Source organism: Melanerpes formicivorus, unplaced genomic scaffold, assembly GCF_026170545.1.
Source record: "Melanerpes formicivorus ecotype bairdi unplaced genomic scaffold, bMelFor1.0.p_v2 SCAF_41, whole genome shotgun sequence".
Classification (NCBI taxonomy): domain Eukaryota; kingdom Metazoa; phylum Chordata; class Aves; order Piciformes; family Picidae; genus Melanerpes; species Melanerpes formicivorus.
In genome coordinates, this window is record NW_027142393.1 from 4,656,957 (window position 1) to 4,681,198 (window position 24,242).

The 24,242-nt window shown below is 51.3% G+C and overlaps 1 protein-coding gene across 1 annotated transcript in view; it reads left to right on the forward strand.

Moving 5' to 3' along the window:
• Positions 1-24,242, forward strand: part of LRP1B (LDL receptor related protein 1B) — a 603,705-nt gene that overhangs the window by 278,105 nt on the left and 301,358 nt on the right. Inside the window, exon 7 of the mRNA XM_068158711.1 lies at positions 15,639-15,801. Within this exon, the coding sequence (XP_068014812.1) occupies positions 15,639-15,801 (163 nt within the window). The remainder of the gene's footprint in view (positions 1-15,638; positions 15,802-24,242) is intronic.

A 24,242-nucleotide genomic window follows, 5' to 3' on the forward strand; every position in this document is an offset into this window, starting at 1 on the left:
GGGAAAACACATTTCCTGACAGTCTGTGACTGCACCCTGATCCACATCCCATATCTGCCAAAGGAGTTGCTCACAGTTTGAGCTGTGTGGGTCCTTCCCTTTGCAAGCACGTGCTGGGACAGACCATTGTTCCTGCAGAAGGCAGATTAAAAGACATGAAGATAGCTGCAGTGAAATGAACTGGAAGCCACATCTCTGTGGAGTGTCTGATTATCTGGGGGGCATTGTGCAAGGCAGAGCTGGCTGCTGGCTGGCAGGGTGCTGGGTTGGTGGTGAGGGTCCCACCTGCAGCTGCACTCCTGCTCTGGGCCACAGCATTGTGCACACCAGGTATCCTGCTGCTTGTGAGAGCAGCCAGCACGGAGCAAGTTGAGGTTAGGGCAGGCAGAGGCATTCCTAGAAGGAAGGCAAGAGCATGCATAGGGACTGCAGGTAGTGGAGCATCTCCCTGCTGAGGTAAGGCTGAGGAGCTGGGCCTCTGTAGCTTGGAGAAGAGGAGACTGAAGGGAGACCTCATTCATGTTTGTAAAGATGTGAAGGGTGAGTGCTGTGAGGCTCTGCTCAGGGATGTCCAGTGATAGGACAAGGGGCAATGGGAGCAAGCTGGAGAGGAGGGGGTTCCACGTGAACATAAGGAAGAACTTTTTCACTATGAGGGTAACAGCCCTGGAGCAGGCTGCCCAGAGAGGTTGAGGATCTGCTCCTCTGGAGACATTCAGAACCCAGCTGCATGTGTTCCTGTGTGACCTATTCTAGGTGATCTGCTCTGGCAGGGGCTGGACTAGGTGGTCTTTTGAGGTCCCTTCCAGCCCTTAGCATTGTGTGATTCTGTGAGACCTTGAGGAGGGGCCCTGCAGGACGATGCAGTGTGTGTTTGTGTCTCCTCTGTATTACTCTGCAGCTGCTGGAGTCAATTCTTTGTGCTGCTTACATGGAAGCAGGAGTGAGTGGGGCAGGAAGGCAGTGTGCAGGGAGTCAGGAGACTGCTGTTTTCCCAGGACTTACAGACTGACATTTATCGAGTGGTCTTGTCTTTTCCCTCTAAAGGTAGCATGAGAACATCCCCCTCTCCATGTGGCATAGGGATACAGGGAGGCTTAGAAAGCAAAATGCTAGAATGCTGGGGTAGAGTTAGAATGCATGAGGTAGAATTAGCACAGAGCAGAGAGAACTTTGGTGGCTGAGGAGAAGGGGGGATTATGGCCTCAGGTCTTGCTGAAGTGGCTGCTTCTGGAAAGGGGCTGGAAGCTTCCTGAAAGGAAAGTTCAGGTTCTGCAAACACAGTCACACAGTGGCTCAGGTAGGGAGGGGCCTCAGAGACTTCACATTGCTAACAGTGACTACAGTGGGCTTGATATGAAATCAGCCTACTGGGTGATGGCCTTCACTGTAGCCGCAAGGAACTGCAGCGGGCTCCAGGCGCCATCAATCAGCCTTGTCCGGTAAGCAAATAGCATCCAGGCTGCCTTAGCAGGAGTGTGGTCAGGAGGTCAAGGGAGGTTCTCCTGCCCCTCTGCTCTGTGCTCATGAGGCCTCATAGTTTCATAGTTTCATTCAGGGTTGGAAGGGACCACAAGGATCATCTAGTTCCAACCCCCCTGCCATGGGCAGGGACACCCCACACTAGATCAGGCTGGCCAGAGCCTCATCCAGCCTGCTCTTAAACACCCCCAGGGACGGGGCCTCGACCACCTCCCTGGACAACCCATTCCAGGGTCTCACCACTCTCATGGGGAAGAACTTCCTCCTCACCTCCAGCCTGAATCTCCCCACCTCCAGCTTCATTCCATTCCCCCTAGTCCTGTCACTACCTGAGATCCTGAGAAGTCCTTCCCCAGCCTTCCTGTAGCCCCCTTCAGATACTGGAAGGCGACAATTAGGTCTCCTCGGAGCCTTCTCTTCTGCAGACTGTACAGCCCCAACTCCTTCAGTCTGTCCTCACAGGAGAGGTGCTCCAGCCCTCTGATCATCCTCGTGGCCCTTCTCTGGACACCTTCCAGCACCTCCACATCCCTCTTGTAATAGGGGCTCCAGAACTGGACACAGTACTCCAGGTGGGGTCCCACCAGAGCTGAGCAGAGGGGGAGGATCACCTCCCTCGACCTGCTAGCCACACTTCTCCTGATGCAGCCCAGGATCTGATTGGCTTTGCGGGCTGCAAGTGCACACTGAGAGCTCCTGGTGAGCTTTTTGTCCACCAGCACCCCCAAGTCTCTCTCCTCAGGGCTACCCTCCAGCCAGTCCCTGCCCAGCCTGTATTTGTGCCTGGGATTGCCTCGACCCAGATGCAGGACCCTGCACTTGCTCTTATTGAACTTCATGAGGTTGGCCTGTGCCCACCTCTCCAGCCTGTCAAGGTCCCTCTGGATGGCCTCCCTTCCCTCCAGCTGTCTGCTGCACCACACAGCTTGGTGTCATCAGCAAACCTGCTGAGGGTGCACTCAATGCCACTGTCCATGTCCCCCACAAAGATGTTGAACAAGCCTGGTCCCAGGACTGATCCCTGAGGGACTCCGCTTGTCACTGGCCTCCACTGGGACATGGAGCCATTGACAGCCATCTGCAGTCCTGTGTCCAGCTCTGGCCTCCCCAGATCAAGAAGGACAAAGAACTACTGGAGAGTGTCCTGCACAGGGCCACTAAGATGCTGAGGGACTGCAACAGCTCTCACCTGAGGAGAGGCTGAAGAGCTGGGGCTGATTAGCCTGGAGAGGAGGAGGCTGAGAGGGGATCTGATCAATGCTTGTAAATATCTAAGGGGGGGGGGGTGTCAGGAAGGTGGGGCCAGACTCTTCTCAGTGGGCCCCAGTGGCAGGAGAAGAGGTAATTGGCACAAACTTGAGCACAGGAAGTTCCATCTAAACAGGAGAAGGAAGTTCTTTGCTTTGAGGGTGGCAGAGCATTGGGCCAGACTGCTCAGAGAGGTGGTGGAGTCTCCACCTCTCGAGATTTTCAAGGCCTGCCTGGGTGTGTTCCTGTGTGATCTTCTTTAGGTAATGATCTTCAGAGGTCCCTTCCAACCTCTACCATTCTGTGCATCTACACAAACTGTGCAGTGTGAGTCTCCTTTGTTCCCTAACCCTGTCTTTAGTAGCTGGCTGAGAGAATTTATTCCTACATTATGCCCCTAAGTGTGTTCCTTAAATCACCATTGCCTACCTCTGGTATGAAACTGTTCAAACTTTCCCTGGAAGTCGTTTTCCTTAAGCCCTTTTGTGTTGCAGAAGTGACTGCAGTGATGTCTTTAAACTCGCAATCACCTGCGGCTTTGGGCTTTTACGGCAGGATGCTCCAGTGACCTGGCCGTGGTGTGCCCATGGTTTGTGCTGCTGCTAACAGCTGCAGCAGGCAGTGCAGGGCAGGTGGAAAGCTGCACCCTCCTGCCTTTGGTGGGAGGGGGCTGAAGGGGGCAAGTGTAACAGCCTGAGGTGGCCACCTCCTTCTCCCCACAGCAGCTCCCTCATCGGCGTGCCGGATGGGCGCCTGTTGAGGCTGAATGATGCGCTAATTTGAGCAGTGGATGGCTGAGCTGCTTTGAAATAAATAACTGGGTTTGATTTACACTCTCAGCAGATTTATAAGAAGCTTTTGAATGTGTGGTTAAAAAAAAAATAAAAGACTGTGATGGCTGTGTGGCTCTGTCTTTGCTGGCCAGCATGCAGACGGGCTGCTGGGACCCCAGTACCCCTTTGCAATCACTGGGCAGGGTACTTGAGGCTCAGCAATGCAGAGATTTCACATGTGCTTTTCAGTGATTCTTCCTTGTCTCTGACATGAGAGCAGTGTCACAAAACTCAGCAGTCCCTGTAAAGAGTCTTGGCAGCCAGGATCAAAAGCCAGGCCATTCACAGGGCACTGATTCCATTGCTTCACACTTTCACCTTGCTGGTTTAGTCTGCTGGCATCACAGCCAGCTCTGACTCGGAACCCAGTGACAGGAGCAAGTTCTGTGCCATGTGGGTAGTGCAACACTGGCCCAGGCTGCCCAGGGAGGCTGTGGCTGCCTCCTGCCTGGGGGTGCTGCAGGCCAGGCTGGATGAGGCCTTGAGCAGCTGAGTGTAGCTGAGAGGTGTCCCTGGGCATGGTGGGGAGCTTGGAGGAGCTGAGCTCTGAGCTCCCTTCCAGCCTGAGCCGCTCTGTGGCTCCATGACCATCCCAAGGCATTGGATCCATCAGGATGAGTCATTTGGAAAGGACAGATGGATATATTTTTCATGTGATTGTTCCTTTTTAAACAGGTGCAGCAGTCCCTCAGGACATGGCTGTTGGAAGTTTAGACACCAGGGTGTCTGACTTAGCCCACAGTGACAGTTTCAATACAACTCATGCTTTGTTAATGGCATTGCAGCAAATTGCTGTCAGTGCAAGGGGCACAGAAAAATCTCTGCCAGCCTAACGTTCCAGAGCCTGAGTGGCAGTGTCAGGGTGTCTGGGCTGCTAATTAGGAGCATTGCTCTCGGAAGAGAGGCCCAGCAGAGGCAGTGCTCCTGCAGGGTTTCACAGCCTGTCATCTAAGGGGGTTTTTAACTGCTGGTTACTTGCCCCCACCATTGCTGGCTATGCAGAGTCAAAAAAGGGCTTCTCCTGGCATTCCAGACTTGTCTCTTGACTCAGGTGGGGGCAAAAAGCCTGGCTCCCAGTTGCTTGCAGTTGTTCTTTGGACCAGAATCTGTTGGGTTGTTGGTAAATACATAACTGTGTCTCTCTTTGGTTGGGTTTTGTTCTGAGCACACAGTGAATGAAAGCAAGCCTGGAGGTGCCTGGCACTTTCAGTTTGGTCTGCCTTACACAGTTCACCAATCTCAGCCTCCAGCCAGAAGGTCACAGTGGCTTTCCAGGCCTGGAAAAGTACAAGACATGGGGGGGGGGGGGGGAAGATTGAGAGAGCACAGGGAAAGGCAAAATGGCTCAAGTAGGTTGTGCCATTTGGGACTTACTTTTCTGCCACCTCATTTCCCTTGGGCTGACCTTCCAGATTTGGTTACTTGATCTTTTGTATTGCCTGATTTTAGCTTTTCTTTATCTTTACCTTCTCTTTACATTTATCTCAATAACATGAATCTTTATCTCTATATAAATATTATATAAAGATAACATTTGTGTGTATAAAGATTATGTTTTATACATATACTCTTTATCAATTATATGGACTTGTAAGTGTATACATGGTACTGTATCTATCTATAGACAGACAAATGATATCTATCTGTGGTGATAGATCTCTCGAGGAATATCTACCTAAAGAGATATCCTTGTGTCTTTGTCTTGATATCTTCTGTTTATGTTGGTATTTCTATTTATGTTCATAGTTATTTTTAGACTTAGATTTATAATTAGACTTAGATTGATATTTGGACATAGATTGATATTTCCCTTAGTTTCTGCCTCCCCTCTTCTGACTCAGCAGGAGGCAGGAGATGCTTGCCCAGCTGAAATGCAGAGAAGCAAGTTCTTGTTCCAGACTGGTGTATGAGAGTGAGCCCCTGAGGCAAACAGTGAGTGCCATCAGAGGCTGTAGGTGAAGCAGGTCTGAGCATGCCTAGGAGATCTGCAGCTCTGTTGTCCTGGCCTTTGGGGCAAGGAGGACCAGAAGGTGACTCTGTGTGGCACAAGGCACTTGAGCAGTCCACCCTCGCACTCCTGCATCACACTGCCATGGGGGACTGCACTGACACCTTCCATGTGTGAGGATGCTCATTACAGAAATGCTGAGCTCCTCCAAGTTTTAGTACTAGGATCCTCTCTTGCTTCTCCAGAGTGTTGGTTCCCCTAGCATATGGCCAAGCATCCAAACCTCTGTTGCCCAGTCCCCAGAACTGCCCTGCCTGTGGAAGGAATTAAACAAGTGACTGTCAGCAGAGCTGAGTACCTGTGACAGTGCTCAGCTGCTCTCTGCAAAGGGGAAGGGTTCCTGTGAAAGACACACTTTGGGTTTGGTGCTGCAGGAGTGGCAAAGCTTTGCTTCCCTCCCTGCAGCTGTGTCCATGGGCAGTCAGGCCACCAGCCCACCCATGCTCTTTTACTGAAGATACAACCACCACTTTTGAAGCCACTTCCCCTCCTCTCATCTCCCCCAGTGCCAAGGGTTAGCTCTGGGTCGGCCCCTGAATGCCTGGCAGATGCTCTCAGGTAACACCTCTCCCTTCCCAAAGGAACAGGAAAGGGAATAAGGGAAAGAGACCTACAGATTGGCAAAGTAAACCAGCTTTAATTAAAGTCCTGACAATAAAATTGAGTGTGTGCAAAAAGCAATATCAGACCCAATCCCCTGGTGGCAGTGACATCACCATCTCCACTGATGCTGTGCCAGGCACGTGGGGAAGCCCCAGACTGGACTCAGCAGCAGACAGGAGCTGGATTCAGGAGCTGAATCCAGGAGCAAATGGATCAGAACCAAAGGCAGAAGAGAGTCCTCCTCAAATGTCAGCCTTTGAAGGGAGGGTTTGAGCCTGGGGATCCCTCAGCTTTACACTGAATATGATGTCCATGAGATGGGATCCCTTGGGGGCCAGTTCTGGGTCCCCTGTCTTGTCTGCTCTCCCCTGCAGGTGCAGCCTTTTACTTTCTGCACCCCACAAGGTTGAGCAGTGACCTTGGTCTGCACAGGAGCAGGGATCAGCAGGAGCAGCACTCTGAGGTTTGGCAGCAAATACAAACATCAATTGTTAGCACTTCTAGAAGCAGCCACAGTGCCCTTGGCTTCAGAAAGTGAAAATAAAGTCACTGCACAGACTTAGTTCTGTTCTAACCCAAACCAGGATAGGATAGGATAGGATAGGATAGGGTAGGATAGGATAGGATAGGATAGGATAGGATAGGATAGGATAGGATAGGATAGGATAGGATAGGATAGAGCAGACCAGGTTGGAAGAGACCTTCAAGACCATTGTGTCCAACCTATCATCCAACACCATCTAAACAGCTAACCCATGGCTCCAAGCACCCCATCAAGTCTCCTCCTGAGCACCTCCAGTGATGGTGACTCCACCACCTCCCCAGGCAGCCCATCCCAATGGGCAATCACTCTCTCTGTGTAGAAGGATATCCAAGCAAGCCCAGACTACAGCATGCAATTCCTGCCTGGATGATTGGATGTTGCATTGATTCAGAGGAGATGTGTGTGGCTTGTGGAAGGAAAATAGCTCTTTGCTCATTATTTTGGGGTGGTTCTTTGAAGCTTGCTGAATGCATCAAGATAAGGCTTCCTTTAGAGCAGCTTGGGCAAAAGGAAAACAAATACTGGTAAGAGAAAATGAAGATTATTGCTAAAGCATTTTCAAATCTATGCATTGTGTGCAAGTGAGAAATCAGACCTGAATGGATGTGTGCACGTAGATATGTGTAACTAGAGATAGAGACAGATCGAAACAGAGAGAGACATAAATATAAGGATAGATATCAATAGCTCTATAGAAATCGTTATATAGAGACAAATATTTATAGAGATGTATTTCTATCTAGATATATAGATGTAAAATCAAAGCCAAAGAGAACAAAATAACTCCAAATTCTAATTCCCCAGAGCAACTGTCAGGGAAATTGTTGCACCTTGAGTTGACTTCCAGGCAGTCCTCACTGCAGCCACCTTCGGAGCGAGGCAGTTTGTAAGGACCTAAGGCAGTAATTGCTAAGTACTTTCCCTCAAAATAGAAAGAGATTGTCTACCTCCTTCATTATTAATCAGAACCATATGGAGACTGCAATGAGCATTTTCAATCCTCATTTTATTTCATCCAAAGTGAAACTCTGTGAAGAGCACAGTGATTTTAGAGGGCAGTAGATGTGCTGAGCCCACCAGTGCCCTCCTGCAGCCCAGCAGGCAACTGTGTGCTGAGCTGCAGCCAGAGGAGTGTGGGCAGCAGGGCAGGAGAGGGGATTCTGCCCCTGGGCTCTGCTCTGCTCAGACCTCACCTCCAATCCTGCCTCCAGTTCGGCTGGCCCCAGCAGGAGAAGGACACAGAGCTGCTGGAGTGAGTCCAGAGGAGGCCACAAAGATGCTCCAAGGGCTGGAGCAGCTCTGCTGTGAGCACAGGCTGAGGGAGCTGGGGCTGTGCAGCCTGGAGAAGAGAAGGCTCCAGGGGGACCTCAGAGCTGCCTGCCAGGACCTGAAGGGATCCTGCAGGAAGGCTGCAGAGGGACTTCTGCTGAGGGTGTCTAGAGACAGGCCAAGGGGGAATGGTTTGAAGCTGAGGCAGAGCAGGGTTAGAGTGGAGCTGAGGAAGAAGTTGTTGAGCAGGAGGCTGCTGAGACTCTGGCCCAGGCTGCCCAGGGAGGCAGGAGATGAGCTCTGAGGTCCCTTGTGCCCTGAGCCATCCTGGGATTCTGTGATCAGTAGTATAAATACAAAAACCTGGTGCTGCTTTTGCTTCTCTTTTGCTAGCTGAAGCCTTCTTGTGCAAGTCTTGATCTGAACTGGCAAGAACAATGCCTACAGAACTAAAGCAAAACAGGTGTGAAAATTACAGTGGAAGAGACAGCCATTGCACATGGCTCTTGCATAAACTCACTTCTGGCCAGAAGATGTGTTTGCAGTCCCCTTTGAAGATTTAGCCCCTCTCACACACATTTGCTGCTTCCTCTGAAGGTATAATGATAGTGGGGTGCTTAAGAAAATAGGAAAAGTCTGCTTCCAGCCACATTTGAGCTGCTGCCCATGGCCCACAGAATGCCATTAGCCAGGCTGGAATTTAGAGTGGATGATGTCTTAACTATTCTTTATGAAGTCCTTAAGAGGAAATCCTAGTTTTCAAAAAGCAATAAAGGGAGGATGATCACATTTGGCAGAGATGCTCCAAGGAACCTGTTATTAAAATAGGGGAAAGAAAGAAGCAGTAATGCAGGGGAGGCTGCTCAGAATCAATGTCTGTCTTCAGGGGGAGACAGTCCTTTTTCAGAGCCTCTCTGAAACTGTGTGAATGAGAGAAAAAGAAGAGATTAATTACTTTGAAGATGTGAATGGCCTGGACATCTGTGCATGTTGGGCTTTAATATATCACTCCAGAAATAGGCATGAAATGAATTCAGCAACTGCTTGAGCACAAGCAGTTTTATATATATATATATGTATGTATATATAGAGAGAGATAGAGAGACTCCCCAGTGCAGCCCTCCCCTTATCTGTGTGGCATGCAGTGCCACTGACTGGTGTGATAAGTGGAGAGCCTCTCTGAGCAGATCAGTGCATGGCTGCCAGCAAAACCACAGAGGTTCAAAGTTTAACTCATAAAAGGCTGCTATCTGCTAGCTGAGTGGATTTATTTTGTCACAGATAGGATACATATGGAAATGGAACCCAGCTCTGGGGAGGGGAGGGCTGGGGCAGCTCTTTATGAACTTCTTTTGTGAGGCAGGGAGTAGGTTGGACTTGATGATCCCTGAGGTCTTTTCCAGCCTGGTTGATTCTGTGATTCTGGAGAGAGCCCCAGTGTAGGCTGCAAGGATGGTGAGGAGAATGAAGCATCTCCTGTGAGGAGAGGCTGAGAAGCCTGGCACTGGTTAGCCTGGAGAAGAGGAGGAGGAGGGGATCCTATCAATACTTACCAATACATCATGTGCAGGAGGCAGGAGGATGGGGTCAGAGTCGTTTCAGTGGTGCCCAGTGACAGGAAGAGGAGCAGGGTGCTCAGACTGCAGCACAGGAAGCTCCATGAGTCTGAGGAAAAGCTTCTGGATTTTGAGGGTGACAAAGCACTGGAGCAAACTGCCCAGAGGGGTTTTGGAGTCTCCTCTAGAGACATTCAAATTCTGCCTGCACATGGGGGGTTGTAGCCAGGAGGGGGCTGGTCTCTTCTCCCAGACAGCCAGCACCAGAACAAGAGGACACAGTCTCAAGCTGTGCCAGGGGAGGCTTAGGCTGGAGGTGAGGAGAAAGTTCTTCACTGAGAGAGAGATTGGCCATTGGAATGTGCTGCCCAGTGGAGTCACTGTCCCTGGAGGGGTTCAGAAAAGGCTTGGATGTGGCACTTGGTGCCATGGTTTAGTAGTCATGAGGTGTTGGGTGATAGGTTGGACTTGATCATCTTTGAGGTCTCTTCCAACCTTATTGACTCTATGGTTCTATGGCTGTGTGCAATCTCCTCTGGGTGGAACTGCTTTAGCAGGGAGGTTGGACTAGAAGATCTCCAGATGTCCCTTCCAACCCCTACCATTAGTGCTCCTGGATGTGTCCAGTTCACTGCAGAGCACATGGTACAAAGACAACAAAGCTCAGTGCAGATCAGCACGAGGTGCTTGTAGCTGCTAAATACAAATGCTCTTGTGCATTGAGTGCCCAGGGGAGTCACCAGGTCACACTGCTTCAGAAGGTCTGAGAGAAGTCTCCTCTGCATAATGTGAGGTCTCTTCTCCACTCCATACAGTAGACCTCAGAATCATAGAATGGTTTGGGTTGGAAGGGGCCTTAAAGATCCTCTAGTTCCAGCCCTTCTGCCATGGGCAAGGATACTTTCCACTAAAGATGTCCATGTGTCCTATGGAAGCTCAGGAGGAATTGGATGGGTCACTATAGGCTGGAAGAGGATTTCCCATGTCCAAGGGAGACATTGTCACACAAACTGGTAAGAACTCCATCAGAGTTACTAAAAGCCTAGAGAACTGCCTGAGAGATGGAGACACAGGATAGATGTAGGCTCACCTTGCTTCGTTTCAGCATCCCACATGGACCTACACATGAGCTGGAGGGATCCCAGCTCCTCTTCCAGCCTTTGAACTCCAGTGGTGAAGAGCACAGAATGATTTTGGTTGGAAGAAGCCTTGATGATTTTGATTGGAAGAGGCCTTAAAGATCAAAAAGCCCAACCCTTAACCCAGCACTCCCAGCACTGATCTCTGAAGGAAAATGTGAGTTCAGGTGTCCCTTTTGCTGGAAGCTCTGTGCTGAAGTCGTTAAGCATAGCATGCACTGTAATGAAGGGCCTTGCAAGGGATGCCTTTGCAATCAGCCTAAGGCTCTCCACCAGCCTTTGCTGCTGGGACCTCCATGTCCTTCCTGAAGACAGCCTGCTGGGGAAGGCAAAGCAGGTAGAGAGTTTTTAGGAGCTCTCTAAAGTCTTTGACATGAAGGTTATGGTGTGAAATTGCTTCTGGATGTCTCACTCTCCTGCACTGCTGAGCAGCCTGAGTTTTAGCTCTTTGTTGCAGATGGTTAACCCTAGGATGACTTAGGGAGGAAGAATTATTTCACTGTGAGGGTGACACGGGAACAGGCTGCCCTGGGGGGGTTGTGGAGTCTCCCTCTCTGGGGATATTCAAGACCTGCCTGGGTGAGTTCCTGTGTGAGCTGGTATAGGTGGCCCTGCTCTGGCAGGGGAGTTGGACTGGATGATCAGCCCAGGACCAGCCCCTGATGTGCTGTGATTCTGTGACTTTCTCCCAGTTTTCCACAGAACCCCCTGGTTACTGCCAGGCCTTGTGATGTGAGGAAGAATAAGTAAGGGAAGAATAGACTCAGCATTTGATGAGTGTGAACATTGTTAGGTTAACAGATCTAGCAATCTGGGTGTGCCATGTCTGCCAGGTACATGCACACGTATGTGGAGAGAGGGACTGTCCAAACACAGTCAGAAGAGTCACAGAAACACAGCATGGCTCAGGCTGGAAGGGAGCTCAGAGCTCATCTGCTCCAACCTCCCCACCATGCCCAGGGACACCTCTCAGCTACACTCAGCTGCTCAAGGCCTCATCCAGCCTGGCCTGCAGCACCCCCAGGCAGGAGGCAGCCACAGCCTCCCTGGGCAGCCTGGGCCAGAGTCTCAGCAGCCTCCTGCTGAACAACTTCTTCCTCAGCTCCACTCTAACCCTGCTCTGCCTCAGCTTCCATCCATTCCCCCTTGGCCTGTCTCTAGACACCCTCAGCAAAAGTCTCTCTGCAGCCTTCCTGCAGGATCCCTTCAGGTCCTGGCAGGCAGCTCTGAGGTCCCCCTGGAGCCTTCTCTTCTGCAGGCTGCACAGCCCCAGCTCCCTCAGCCTGTGCTCACAGCAGAGCTGCTCCAGCCCTTGGATCATCTCTGTGGCCTCCTCTGGACTCACTGCAGCAGCTCTGTGTCCTCCTGCTGGGGACACCAGAACTGGAGGCAGGATTGGAGGTGAGGTCTGAGCAGAGCAGAGTCCAGGGGCAGAATCCTCTCTCTTGCCCTGCTGCCCACACTGCTCTGGCTGCAGGCCAGCACCCAGCTGCCTGCTGGGCTGCATGAGGGCACTGCTGGCTCCCGGGGAGCTGCTCATCAGCCAGCACCCCCAAGCCTCTTTCTCCAGTGCTGCTTTCAGCCCACTCTGCACCCAGTCTGGGTTTGTGCCTGCTCCTCCAGCAGCAGGCTTTATCTTGCTCCTTTCCCTCTGCTTCCAAAGTACAGCAATCTTCCTGAGCTCTCATTGGAGGAATTGAGTTGCCAGCTTTATTTCTGCCACCATTCAAAGCTGATTTCCTTTTGTCACTTCCTTTCCTTGATGAATAAATGGGTTCAGAGCCGCTTCTGTCACCCGGGAGCCTCTCTGCACTTTTCAAGTCCCATTGCAGCAGTGAGCCATAAACCTCTCATTCCATCAACCCAGCTCCTATGAGTGGAAGGCAGAGACACTGGAAATACTTAAACCATTCCTGATTGCCAGAGCAACAGAGGGTTTGAGTGGGTTTGGGGTGTTTTTTGATGTTGTTAAAACATATTTTCATTAGACAAGGGAGAAAACTCCAGCCTTGGCCTCCCTCTTGCCTGCAGTGTGTTAGTGTCTCAGAGTGCACCTGGCAGTCTCCTCCTCTGGAGCTTGGCTCCTGCACTAAATGGAGCATTTCTTTGTCCTGGCTCAGCATATCTTTGCAGTGGGAGCCATTAGAAGGGAGGAGGCACAACACTTGCCTTGAATTAAAGGGAAAATGAAGAGTGGAAGGGGACAGATCTGAGACAGAGGAGGCAGCAGAGACCTGTTTCATGCCATGGAGAAATGGAATAGAGCTGGTAGCTGCTCCTGGTGGTTTATTAGGTAAGCCTGGTGAAGGCAACAGGCACAGGCTCATGAGGGACTCTGCCTGCTTAAGTGTTTAGCAAAGGCCTGACTCCTAACCCCTCTGTTAGTGTCAAAAATTAAGGACTACCATTTTTAACCTGAACCAAGAGTGACAGGACTGGGGGGGATGGATCAAAACTAGAAATGGGGAGATGCAGATTGGATGTGAGGAAGAATTCTTCCCCATGAGGGTGGTGAGAGCCTGGCACAGGCTGCCCAGGGAGGTGGTGGAAGCCTCATCCCTGGAGGTGTTTGCAGCCAGGCTGGAGGTGGCTGTGAGCAACCTGCTGTGGTGTGAGGTGTCCCTGCCCATGGCAGGGGGCTGGCACTGCCTGAGCCTTGAGGTCCCTTCCAGCCCTGGCAATTCTGTGATTGTAACTCTGCTTCCCATTCTGCAGTGCAGTGCATAGGTGGTGGCACCAACAGGTTCCTGGAGTGCAGAACCCTCAAAGTGCAGCTGCTGAAGGATGGGAGCAGTACTGAAAGCTGCAAGTAACCAAAACCCCACCAAATCTGTGAAATTCTGTTTGCCTGCATCTGGCCTCTCCCATCATGAACTAACTGCACCTTCTGCTAGCAGCTTTCTGAAACCACTGTGCAACAAATGTATGTATGGGGAAATGAAATGAGGCCATCATTATCTGACACTGAAAGGATTTACCAGGAAGTGTTATTGCAGTGATTAAGGGATTCTTAATTCACAAACAGCTATCATAGGAGACTGTAGTTCCAGTGCAGTGCTGTCAGCAAGGATGGGAAGTAAAATATCTAAGTTACATGAGACTGATAGAGTCAGAGAATGGTTTGGGTTGGAAGGGACCTTGAACACCATCCAGTTCCAACTCCCTGCCATGGGCAGGGACACCTCCCACCAGCCCAGGTGGCTCAAGGCCTCATCCAGCCTGGACTGCAACACCTCCAGGGAGGAGGCAGCCACAACCTCCCTGGGCAACCTGTGCCAGTGTCTCCCCACCCTCACTCTAAAGAAGTTCCTTCTGCTAACATGCTCCTTACATCCTCCCTCCTCATCCCTGCACCCTGAGGCTGTGAAGAGGCAGAAGTGTGCTGTGCTCCTAGAACTTTCTAGGGATTCACTGAAACTAGGGGAGAAATCTGGAGCCACAGCTCTCCTTTTGCTTCTGGCTGTCTTGGGCTAGCTCATCCTCAGAGCCTGTCCTGGTGCAAGCTTCTCTCAGCTGACAGAGACAGAAGACTAGTGGGGAAAATCTCCCCAGAGTTTGTTTTTCCCCTGCATAAAAGCCTCCTCTTGGGGAGGGCTGGTTAAAGCAGGCAAAAAGAGAGTGAGGAGCTCTCCAGCTGCTATGAGTAGTGTGGTTTCTCCATCCTTACACCCAAGCAAGCTGAAATACCTACTGCTGACATAACTGTGGCCCTGGGCACAGGGAGGAAATCCTCTTGGCTACACAATTGCATTTTCTCTCCTCTGCTTCCTTTCCCTCCTCCTCACACTTTTGCTTACTGTAACAGTAAGAACATGTATGGACAGATAGCTGACTTCTAAGAACAAAGCAGGCTTTAGGAGACAGGGACAAAAAGTGGTTCCAGGATGCCACAAGAACAAACAGGAACTGATTTAAAACTCCTGTCTTAGGGAGTTGGGAAGTTTTCCTTCCCTTAGTGTCCTGGGAAGGAGAACTCCCTGTGTCACTTCTAAGAAATCAAAGGATCACAGAATGGTAGAGGTTGGGAGGGACCTCCAGAGATCATCCAGTCCAACCCCCCTGCCAGAGCAGGGCACCCAGGGCAGGGCACCCAGGAACACATCCAGGGGAGGTTGGAAAGGCTCCAGAGCAGGAGACTCCACAACCTCTCTGGGCAGCCTGCTCCAGGGCTCAGCACCCTCACACTGACAAAGGTTTCCCTTCTGTTCCCCTGGCACCTCCTATGCTGCAGCTTGCCCCCAGTGCCCCTTGTGCTGTCCTTGGACAGCCCTGAGCAGAGCCTGGCTCCAGCCCTGCACATCTTGATCCCCAGCAATGAGGGCAGCCCTCAGGCTCCTCTGCTCCAAGCCCCAGCTCCCTCAGCCTGTGCTCCCAGGGAGATGTTCCACTGCCTGCAGCAGCTCTGTGGCTCTGGGCTGGACTCTCTCAAGCAGTTCCCTGAGGTCCTTCTTGAGCTGAGGGGCCCAGAACTGGACACAATATTGCAGCTGTGGCCTCAGCAGGGTAGAGAAGAGGGGCAGGAGAATAACCCTAGACCTATTCCCTACATTCCTTCAAATCTACCCCACACAAGCAGTCCTTTTAATGCCGCTTGTTGTGGCAGTTGAATCAGGTACTTGACAGCACCCAGATTGCCCAGAAGCACCAGCAAGGCAGTAATCAGACTGCAGATGAATGCATGCACCCATATGGCTGCTATTGCCTGCAATATTTACACACAGGGTTGCCTTTTATTTTCATTTCTGTGAAGTATTTATTATCTGGTTTGAGTCCCCTTTAAAGATAACAACTGAACCCTCACAAGGTTTATCAGTGTGGCATCCCCCCAGCAAAGCCAGCTTGAGTTGTTTGAGCATGCAGAGCAGAGCATCTGCCCGGTGGAGCAGCCAGCAGCGCAGCTGGCGGTGGTGCAGAGGCACTGCTGAGCACTCTCCCTTCTTTCCTTTCCTTTGGCAGATGTACAGCAGATGGCAATCGACTGGATCTCTGGGAACTTCTACTTTGTGGATCATGTCAGTGGCAGGATCTTCGTCTGCAACCAGAATGGGTCGGTCTGCATCACCCTCATCGAGCTGGATCTCACTCACCCCAAGGCCATAGCTGTCGATCCCACAGCAGGGTAAGATTATTTCAGCTGCTTTACCACTTACCTGCACCAGCACTTACCTGCACCAGCATTTACCTGCACCAGCACTTACCTGCACCAGCACTTAGCTGCACCAGCACTTACTTGCACCAGCACCTACCTGCACCAGCACTTAGCTGCACCAGCACTTACCTGCACCAGCATTTACCTGCACCAGCACTTACCTGCACCAGCACTTAGCTGCACCAGCACTTACCTGCACCAGCACTTAGCTGCACCAGCACTTACCTGCACCAGCATTTACCTGCACCAGCACTTAGCTGCACCAGCACTTAGCTGCACCAGCACTTACCTGCACCAGCACTTAGCTGCACCAGCACTTACCTGCACCAGCACTTAGCTGCACCAGCACTTACCTGCACCAGCACTTACCTGCTCCAGCACTTACCTGCTCCAGCACTTACCTGCACCAGCACTTACCTGCACCAGCACTTAGCTGCACCAGCACTTACCTGCACCAGCATTTACCTGCACCAGCACTTACCTGCACCAGCACTTAGCTGCACCAGCACTTACCTGCACCAGCACTTAGCTGCACCAGCACTTACCTGCACCAGCATTTACCTGCACCAGCACTTAGCTGCACCAGCACTTAGCTGCACCAGCACTTACCTGCACCAGCACTTAGCTGCACCAGCACTTACCTGCACCAGCACATACCTGCACCAGCACTTACCTGCACCAGCACTTACCTGCACCAGCACTTACCTCCACCAGCACTTAGCTGCACCAGCACTTACCTGCACCAGCACTTACCTGCACCAGCACTTACCTGCTCCAGCATTTGTCTGCATTAGCATTTATCTGGGCTCCTGGGCTGCATTCAGAGGAGTGTGCCCAGCAGATCCAGGGAGGTTCTTCTGCCCCTCTGCTCTGCTCTGCTGAGACCACACCTGGAACACTGCATCCAGTTCTGGGCTCCCCAGTTCAGCAGGGGCAGGAATCTGCTGGAGAGAGTCCAACAGAGAGCTACCTGGCTGCTGAAGGGACTGCAGCACTGCCTGGTGGTCTGGAGAGGAGAAGACTGAGAGGGGATCTGATCAATGTCTATCAATATCTGAGGGCTGGGGGTCAGGAGGCAGGGGACAGGCTGTGCTCAGTTGCACCTTGTGATAGGGCAAGGGGCAATGGATAGAAACTCCAGCACAGGAGGTTCCACCTCAACATGGGGAGGAACTCCTTCACTGTGAGGGTCACAGAGCCCTGGAGCAGGCTGCCCAGAGAGGTTGTGGAGTCTCCTGCTCTGGAGCCTTCCCAGCCCTGTCTGGATGTGTTCCTGTGTGACCTGTGCTGGATCCTATGGTCCTGCTCTGGCAGGGGGGTTGGACTCCGAGGTCTCCTGAGGTCCTTTCCAACCCCTAACATCCTGTGAGCCTCTGATCTGTTTCATTCAGGTGCTTTAAAAACTGCTTGTTCATTGCTTTGGTGAGTTACTTGCGTTGGTGCTATAACCACATGGTAACATGTACCAAAGAGTTAACTCTGTGAGAGAAGAGGGGCTGGAAAGCTGCCCAGAAGAAAAGGATCTGAGGATGGCATTCAGCAGCCATGTGGGGATGAGCCAGCAGTGTGCTCAGGTAGCCAAGCAAGCAAACAGCATCCTGGCCTGTGTCAGGAATAGCATGGCCAGAAGGAGAAGGGAAGGGACTGCCCCCTGTACTCAGCACTAGTGAGCCTGCACCTTGAGCACTGTGTTCAGTTTTGGGGACCTCTCTACAAGACAGACATTGATGTGGGTCCAGAGAAGGGCAACTAAGCTGGTGAAGGGTCTGGAGGACTGGGCTGGTGAGGAGTGGCTGCAGGAACTGGGGTTGCTTAGTCTGGAGAAAGAGAGTGTCCCTGAAAGGAGGCTGTAGCCAGGTTGAGGGCCAGTCTCCTCCCCCTAGTAACAAGTGATAGGATGAGAGGAAATGGCCTCCAGTTGCACCAGGGCAGGCTGAGGCTTTTAGAAGGAACTTCTTAACTGAAAGGGTTCTGACACTGGCACAGTCTCCCCAGGGAGGTGGTTGGATCCCCATCCCTGGAGGTGTTGAGACAGCGCAGAGGAGTGGTGCTGAGGGCCATGGTTTAGCACCAGCCTTGGTGGAGCTAGAGACTGGTTGGACCCAATGATGTGAATTCCATGATCTGTGATTCCAGCTGTACTGACAGCAACATGTGCCTGCTGATTTCTCAGTGTGGGATTGAAACAATAATGGTACTAATAAAGACCCCTCCTTGCCATCAGATTTTCTTCCCCCTCTGCCTTTCTGTCAGTTGTGTCTCTGGCTGCAGCAGGGGCAAGAAGAACTTCTGGAGGTTTTGCTATCCTGTATCCCTTCCATTTCAGGAGTACTGGAAATGGCTTTACCAAGCTTAGTTACAGTTTGAAAGAGGAGGGTTTTCTTCTCTGCTGTAGAGGGTCAGCTGCAGTGGTACAGTCACACTGTGTCTGCCTTTCCTCTGCCACAGGCAGATTCAGCACCACTTGGGAATGGAGCCTTGCTTAAAGTGAGGGTACTAAAACTCCTCCATTCTGTAAGAGCCACCAGCTGGGGAAAGTTTTCAAGCCAATGGTGAGGTAAAAGCATAACTAAGTACGAACAGGACTAGGACCAAGTGAATTCCAAAGCTGCACTTTGTGGAGGGCTTGGGGGCAGGGCTCTGGTCTGGGTTTCCTCGGCGCGAGTAGCTGAGGCTGCAGTGCCTGGTGGAACGTGTCCTAGAGTGCCATAAGCCCCTTCTCAATACATACAACAATATTTACTGTAGAGCAGCTTGTCACCCATATGTGGACTTTTGTCACTCTTTATTTAAAGCCTGCTGGAGTATTAAGATGCATTGCCACAATGGCTTGGATCCTGACAAGAACAGCTTGCCTGCAAAGTTTACAAAGAAGTTTGGTAATGTCATCCTTGAGCAGAGCTGTATTTCTATCTGCAGCAGATGGTAAGCTTGACTTCAGCTGACTGCAGAGCTGTTGTAAAAGACAAATAAAAATCCCTGTGTAAATTGATTTTTCTGCAAGTTCTGATCTGACAGAACTCAAAGCTTTCAGCTTTGCCAACAGCAGCCTTCCCCCCTCCATGTTCTTTGCTGGCTTTACCAGGTGAGTCCTGACCCTTGTCATTAGCTAATCTGACCTGCCAGGGACGTAGGGAATGTATCCAACCCTTTGATTCTGTGAGGAGGGGTGGAATGGGAAAAAAGAGAGGCTGTTTAGCCTTCATTTGTTGTCTGCTGCCTCCAAGCCATTCTTACTCAGACAGTTGCCTCTTTTAGTGCCTTATGTAAGAGCAGTAGTGTCTGGGGTAGGGCAGAGCTGAGTGCTGGCCTGTAGCAGAGTCCAGGGCTGACTGTGGCCCTCCCCAGGGTGACTCTTCAAAGAGCAGTTCCAGTTTGGTTCATGATGGAAACACTGGGCTGAAAATCTGCATCTCAGCACTTAGTTGTTTACTTGTTTCTATTGGCAGTTTCTTAATTATCTGACACATGTTGTTCTGTTAATCAGATATCTACAACACATTCTAATTGATAAGCCCCACTTTGCACATTAGTTCAGCTTGTTTGTGACTAGGCTTTGGTGCAGAATGCAAACAGATCATCAGAAAGCATTCTGGCTGCTGAAAAAATGGTTTGTTTCGTGGAATCAGAGAATGGCTCAGGCTGGAATGGAGCTGGGAGCTCTGAGCTCATCTCCCCCACCCTCCCCACCCTGCCCAGGGACACCTCTCAATTAGACTCAGCTGCTCAAGGCTCACCCAGCCTGCCCTGCAACACCCCCAGGCAGGAGGCAGCCACAGCCTCCCTGGGCAGCCTGGGCCAGAGTCTCAGCAGCCTCCTGCTGAACAACTTCTTCCTCAGCTCCACTCTAACCCTGCTCTGCCTCAGCTCCAAGCCATTCCCCCTCAGCAGAAGTCCCTCTGCAGCCTTCCTGCAGGACCCCTTCAGGTATTGTTTCTGCTTTGTTTTTGGTCTTTCTTGCTTCTCTTGACACTTTCCTGTGGCAGTAGTTGTGATGTATTTCAGTTTCAAAGCATTAGCACTGCTGTCTGGGGAACTTGGTGGGTTTATGTTATCTTGCTTAAAGAAGGCCAAACACATCCATCCCAACCAGCTGTCCCAAGCTGAGCCCTGAATCAGCGTGGTGCATGAAGTGTGTGTGCAGTAGCTGCTGGAGGCAGTCATGCTTATACACTGTGAGCATGTGATTGTAATTCACTTCTCTGGGGTACTTTTTGTGCTTAAACATGGAAGCTAGGCTCTTCTGGGGGGGTTGTCTCCTGCAAGAATTGCATATTAAGGGATGCAGTGTAATTACAGTGTAGGATATTGGCTCCTGTACCATGTGCTGCTATCATGCTATGTTCCTCTCTGAGCTGAAGGTATGCTTGAACAGAGACCATTTCCTCTGCTCTTCAGAGCTTGAACAGAAGCCTTTCTGTCTTTATGCTCCTCTAGCATGGCCACACCTGTGCTGTTATGTGCATTTAGTTGTTTCATGAAGCAGAAATTCTCCATTTAGTGACAAAACAACCAAAGCCCAGGTGGAAAATGTCCTCATTCTGCATGCTTCCCTTTGCTGCACTCAAGAGCGTGTTGGGGGTCTGATTATTTTCACATCTCTGTGCATGCAAGGCTTTGTTGGATGTGTGGGGGTGATGCTTTGGTAAGTTGCTGCCTGAGCTCCCAGTGGCATTGAGCAGCTAAGGCTGGTTCATGCCATACAGTGGGTGAAAGAACTTCTGTTACTGTTGAAAGCTGAACTTTCAGTTGAGAGGAGAAAGGTTCTGCTTTTCAACAGGCTCTGGGACAAGCAAGTTGGACATCTTCCTGAGCATATGACTTTGCTTTAGGAGCTCAGCTCTTTTGTCAATCTAAACTAACCTAATCTAATTACCTTTTGGGGTTATTCCAGGCTATGTCTAATGGATGCCCACCTGAAAAATTCCTTCCCCACCTCACCCCAAACAGGGAATGCATAATTTAGCCAATTAGAGCGTTTTGGTGCTAATGCTCAGCTGTTACCTGTTTTGAGTTAAGAGCAGCACAGGGCAAGTCTCACACCTGTGTTGGGGAGGCCCCAAGAAGGGACCCTGGCTGTTGTGCCTCTCTGTTCATGGTGACTAGTTGAGAGTCCTGACTTGTCAGTGAAGAAAAGCTGCCAGCAGGAAATGAAGTGGCCAGCAGGAAGAGAAAAGGGGGGTGGATCAATTGTTTTGCAAGAATGCACTGTCAGTCAGATGCCTTTGAAGCAAGATGTTTGCCTCCACAAGCCTGCAGTCCAGAGTGTGATACATTGGAGTGTGGGTCTCCTTTCCTTCAGTGGTCACCAAACGGCAGCTCTCTCCTGTGCCAGCCCTTGAAACCAGCCTTAACTGGATGGTGGGGCTGGCCACTGCCACATGAAACAAGGGTGAGCCCAGCTGGAAGGGCTGTAGCCAGCTAAGGCCTTCGGGGGAGGCCCTCTGTACTCTTGGGGGATGGATTCCAGCTGCTTTGGCAAGCAGTGTGCATATTCATGAGGTGCTGATCCCCACAGGTGTGTGAGACAGGGAGGGGAACACACTGCAGACTCCCAGGAGGCTGGGTTTAGGCTCTCTCCCAGCTCTGCTGCAAGCCAGCTAAATGCCTGTAGACAAAGCATTATCATCATTTTGCTGCCTTTGTATCCCCTTGTATATAACAGGGAGCATCAAATGCCTGTTATCTGATACTGGGATGCATTCAGGACCCCTAGGAATTCATCTTGTAGAACTGCACTGCTAACTCTGTGCATCTACATATTTATACTGTAAAGATGGGGACTTAATTACCTGCAGCCTTCAAGGTGAATGACTGCTTCCACTGCACCACAGTGACAACAGAGAACCTGTGCCTGGGTTTTGTATTAGAGTAGGGAGATGCTGCAGTTCCTTCCCAACAGGAGCACTTGAAATGCTTGGTCCTGATCATGCTGTTGAGACATTGACCATACCTGAGCCTGCAGTGTGTCCAGGGGGCCAAGAAGGCCATCAACGTCCTGGCCTGGATCACAGTAGCTGACCAGCAGGAGCTGGGAAGTGATCCTGCCCTCTGCTCAGCACTGGGGAGGCCATAACCTTGAATCCTAGGTTCAGTTTTGGGCTCCTCACACCAAGAAGGACATTGAGCTGCTGGGGCAGGTCCAGAGAGGGGCAATGAAGCTGGGGAAGGGTCTGAAGGACAAGCCTTAGGAGGAGCATCTGAGGGAGCTGGGGTTGCCTAGTCTGGAGAAGAGGAGGCTGAGGGGAGAGCTCCCCATGTAGAGCTTGGTTGGCTCTCCCAAGTAACAAGACAAGAGAAGATGGCCTCATGTTTTGCCAGGGGAGGTTTAGATCAGCTGTAGGAATTATTATTTTCCCCCTCTCTGCAAGGGTTTTCAAGGCCTGGAGCAGGCTGCCCAGGGCAGTGGTGGCATGAGCACCCCTGGCAGCATTGCCCATCTGTGGAGAGGGGACACTTAGGGACATGGCTTAGTGGTGGCCTTGGCTGTGCTGTGTGGTTGGATCCAATGACCTTAAAGGTCTTCTCCAGCCTCAGTGAGTCCATGATTCCATGGTTCTGGTATAAATAGCATACTGTCTTCATTTCTCCTCACACCTCTGTTCCATACTTTTGGGAGTGCCAGGAAACAGGAATGCCATGAGGAGAGGACAGAGCTGTTGGCCCAGGGCTGCTCTTTGTTCTAGAGCTGTGCAGCTTGCAAGGGGGATCTGCTGCTGTGTGTGATGCCACTCATCATTTGCTCCTGCATTTTGTAGGCTTATGGAGAAAGATGAATTTCAAGGAGAGTGTTTGAAATGCAGAGGGCATTGATCTAGCACCCAGTTACAGAACTGTTCCAAACACAAGGAGGAGTGCGGATAAAGGGCAGGCAGGGCGAGATTACAAAGAGGATGTGCAGAGTGAGGCTGGTGTGTGGGAGGATGCGTGGAGCAGAGGGTGGGGAAGTGCTGGGAGCAAAGGCAGGGGTTAGATGCTTCCCACATCAATCACTTTAACGGCAAAGCATGCTGCAGGGGGAGGAGGAGGGAGAGAGGAGTTGGAGAGGATGCCCAATTAGAGGCTGAAGTCACTGAAACCTGTAACTAGCACTGAACAGTTGTATTAGTAACAATGGGGAGAAAAGCCTTAGGACTAAAGAGCTTTGTAAAAGGAGCAACTCTCACTGCAGCACTGAGCCTCCTGGAAACAGGGGGATGAAGCTGCTAATCGGCTTTGCCTTCTGATCTCTTCTACAAATAAGGAAGAAACCTGCAAGCTCTGCTTGTTCCTTGCACACCACATGAGGAAATGGACATGGGGAGAGACCGTGGTAGGATGATGTCAGAAGAGCAGCTTCCCTTCCTGTCTGATGGTGGTGTGTGCTGTTCCCTGGGAATGGGGAAAAGCTGGGGGGGAGGGGAGGTGAACAAACAGCTGCAAAAAAAACAACCAAAAAACATAAATTACAGAAGCACAAAATGTTAGGGACTGGAGGGGACCTCCAGAGATCCCCCAGTCCAAGCCCCCTGCCACAGCAGCACCACCCAGGGCAGGGCACACAGAACACATCCAGGGGGGTTGGAAAGGCTCCAGAGCAGGAGACTCCACAACCTCTCTGGGCAGCCTGCTCCAGGCCTCTGCCACCCTCACCATACAGCAGTGTCTCCTCATGCTCAGGTGCAACCTCCTGGGCTCCAGCTTGTCCCTGTTGTTCCTTGTGCTGTCCCTGGGCACCACCAAACAGAGCCTGGCACCTTCCTCCTGACCCCCACCCCTCAGGTATTGATAGACATTGATCAGATCCCTCTCAGCCTTCTCCTCTCCAGACCAAACAGCCCCAGGGCTCTCAGTCTCTCTTCACAGCACAGATGTTCAAGTCCCCTAAGCATCCTCATGGCTCTCCCTTGGGGTCTCTCCAGCAGGTCTCTGTCTCTCTTGACCTGGGGAGCCCAGAACTGGACACAGGATTGCAGCTGTGGTCTCAGCAGGGCAGAGCAGAGGGGGAGCAGAACCTCCCCAGCCCTGCTGGCCACACTTTTCTTGCTACACCCCAGGATCCCTTTGGCTCTCTTGGCCCCAGGGGCACATTGCTGCCCCATGCAGCACTTGCTGCCCACCAGCACTCCAAGGACTTTCTCCATGGAGCTGCTTTCCAGCAGGGCAGCCCCTGGCCTGTGCTGGTGCCTGGTGGTGTTCCTCCCCAGATGAAGGGCTCTGCCCTTGTCCTTCTTGGACTTCCCAAGGATCCCCTTCACCCAGCTCTGCAGCCTGTTGCACTTTAAGTCTGTAACAGCAATGAGCTGACTCCTTCCAATCCACAAAGCTGACCAAGGCAAGCAAGGGAAGAATTAAACAGCTTCAGTTATCCCTTCCTCATCTCAGAAGTTTGTGCTGAAGGAAGAAAAGTACCAAATATGATTTCATTACCT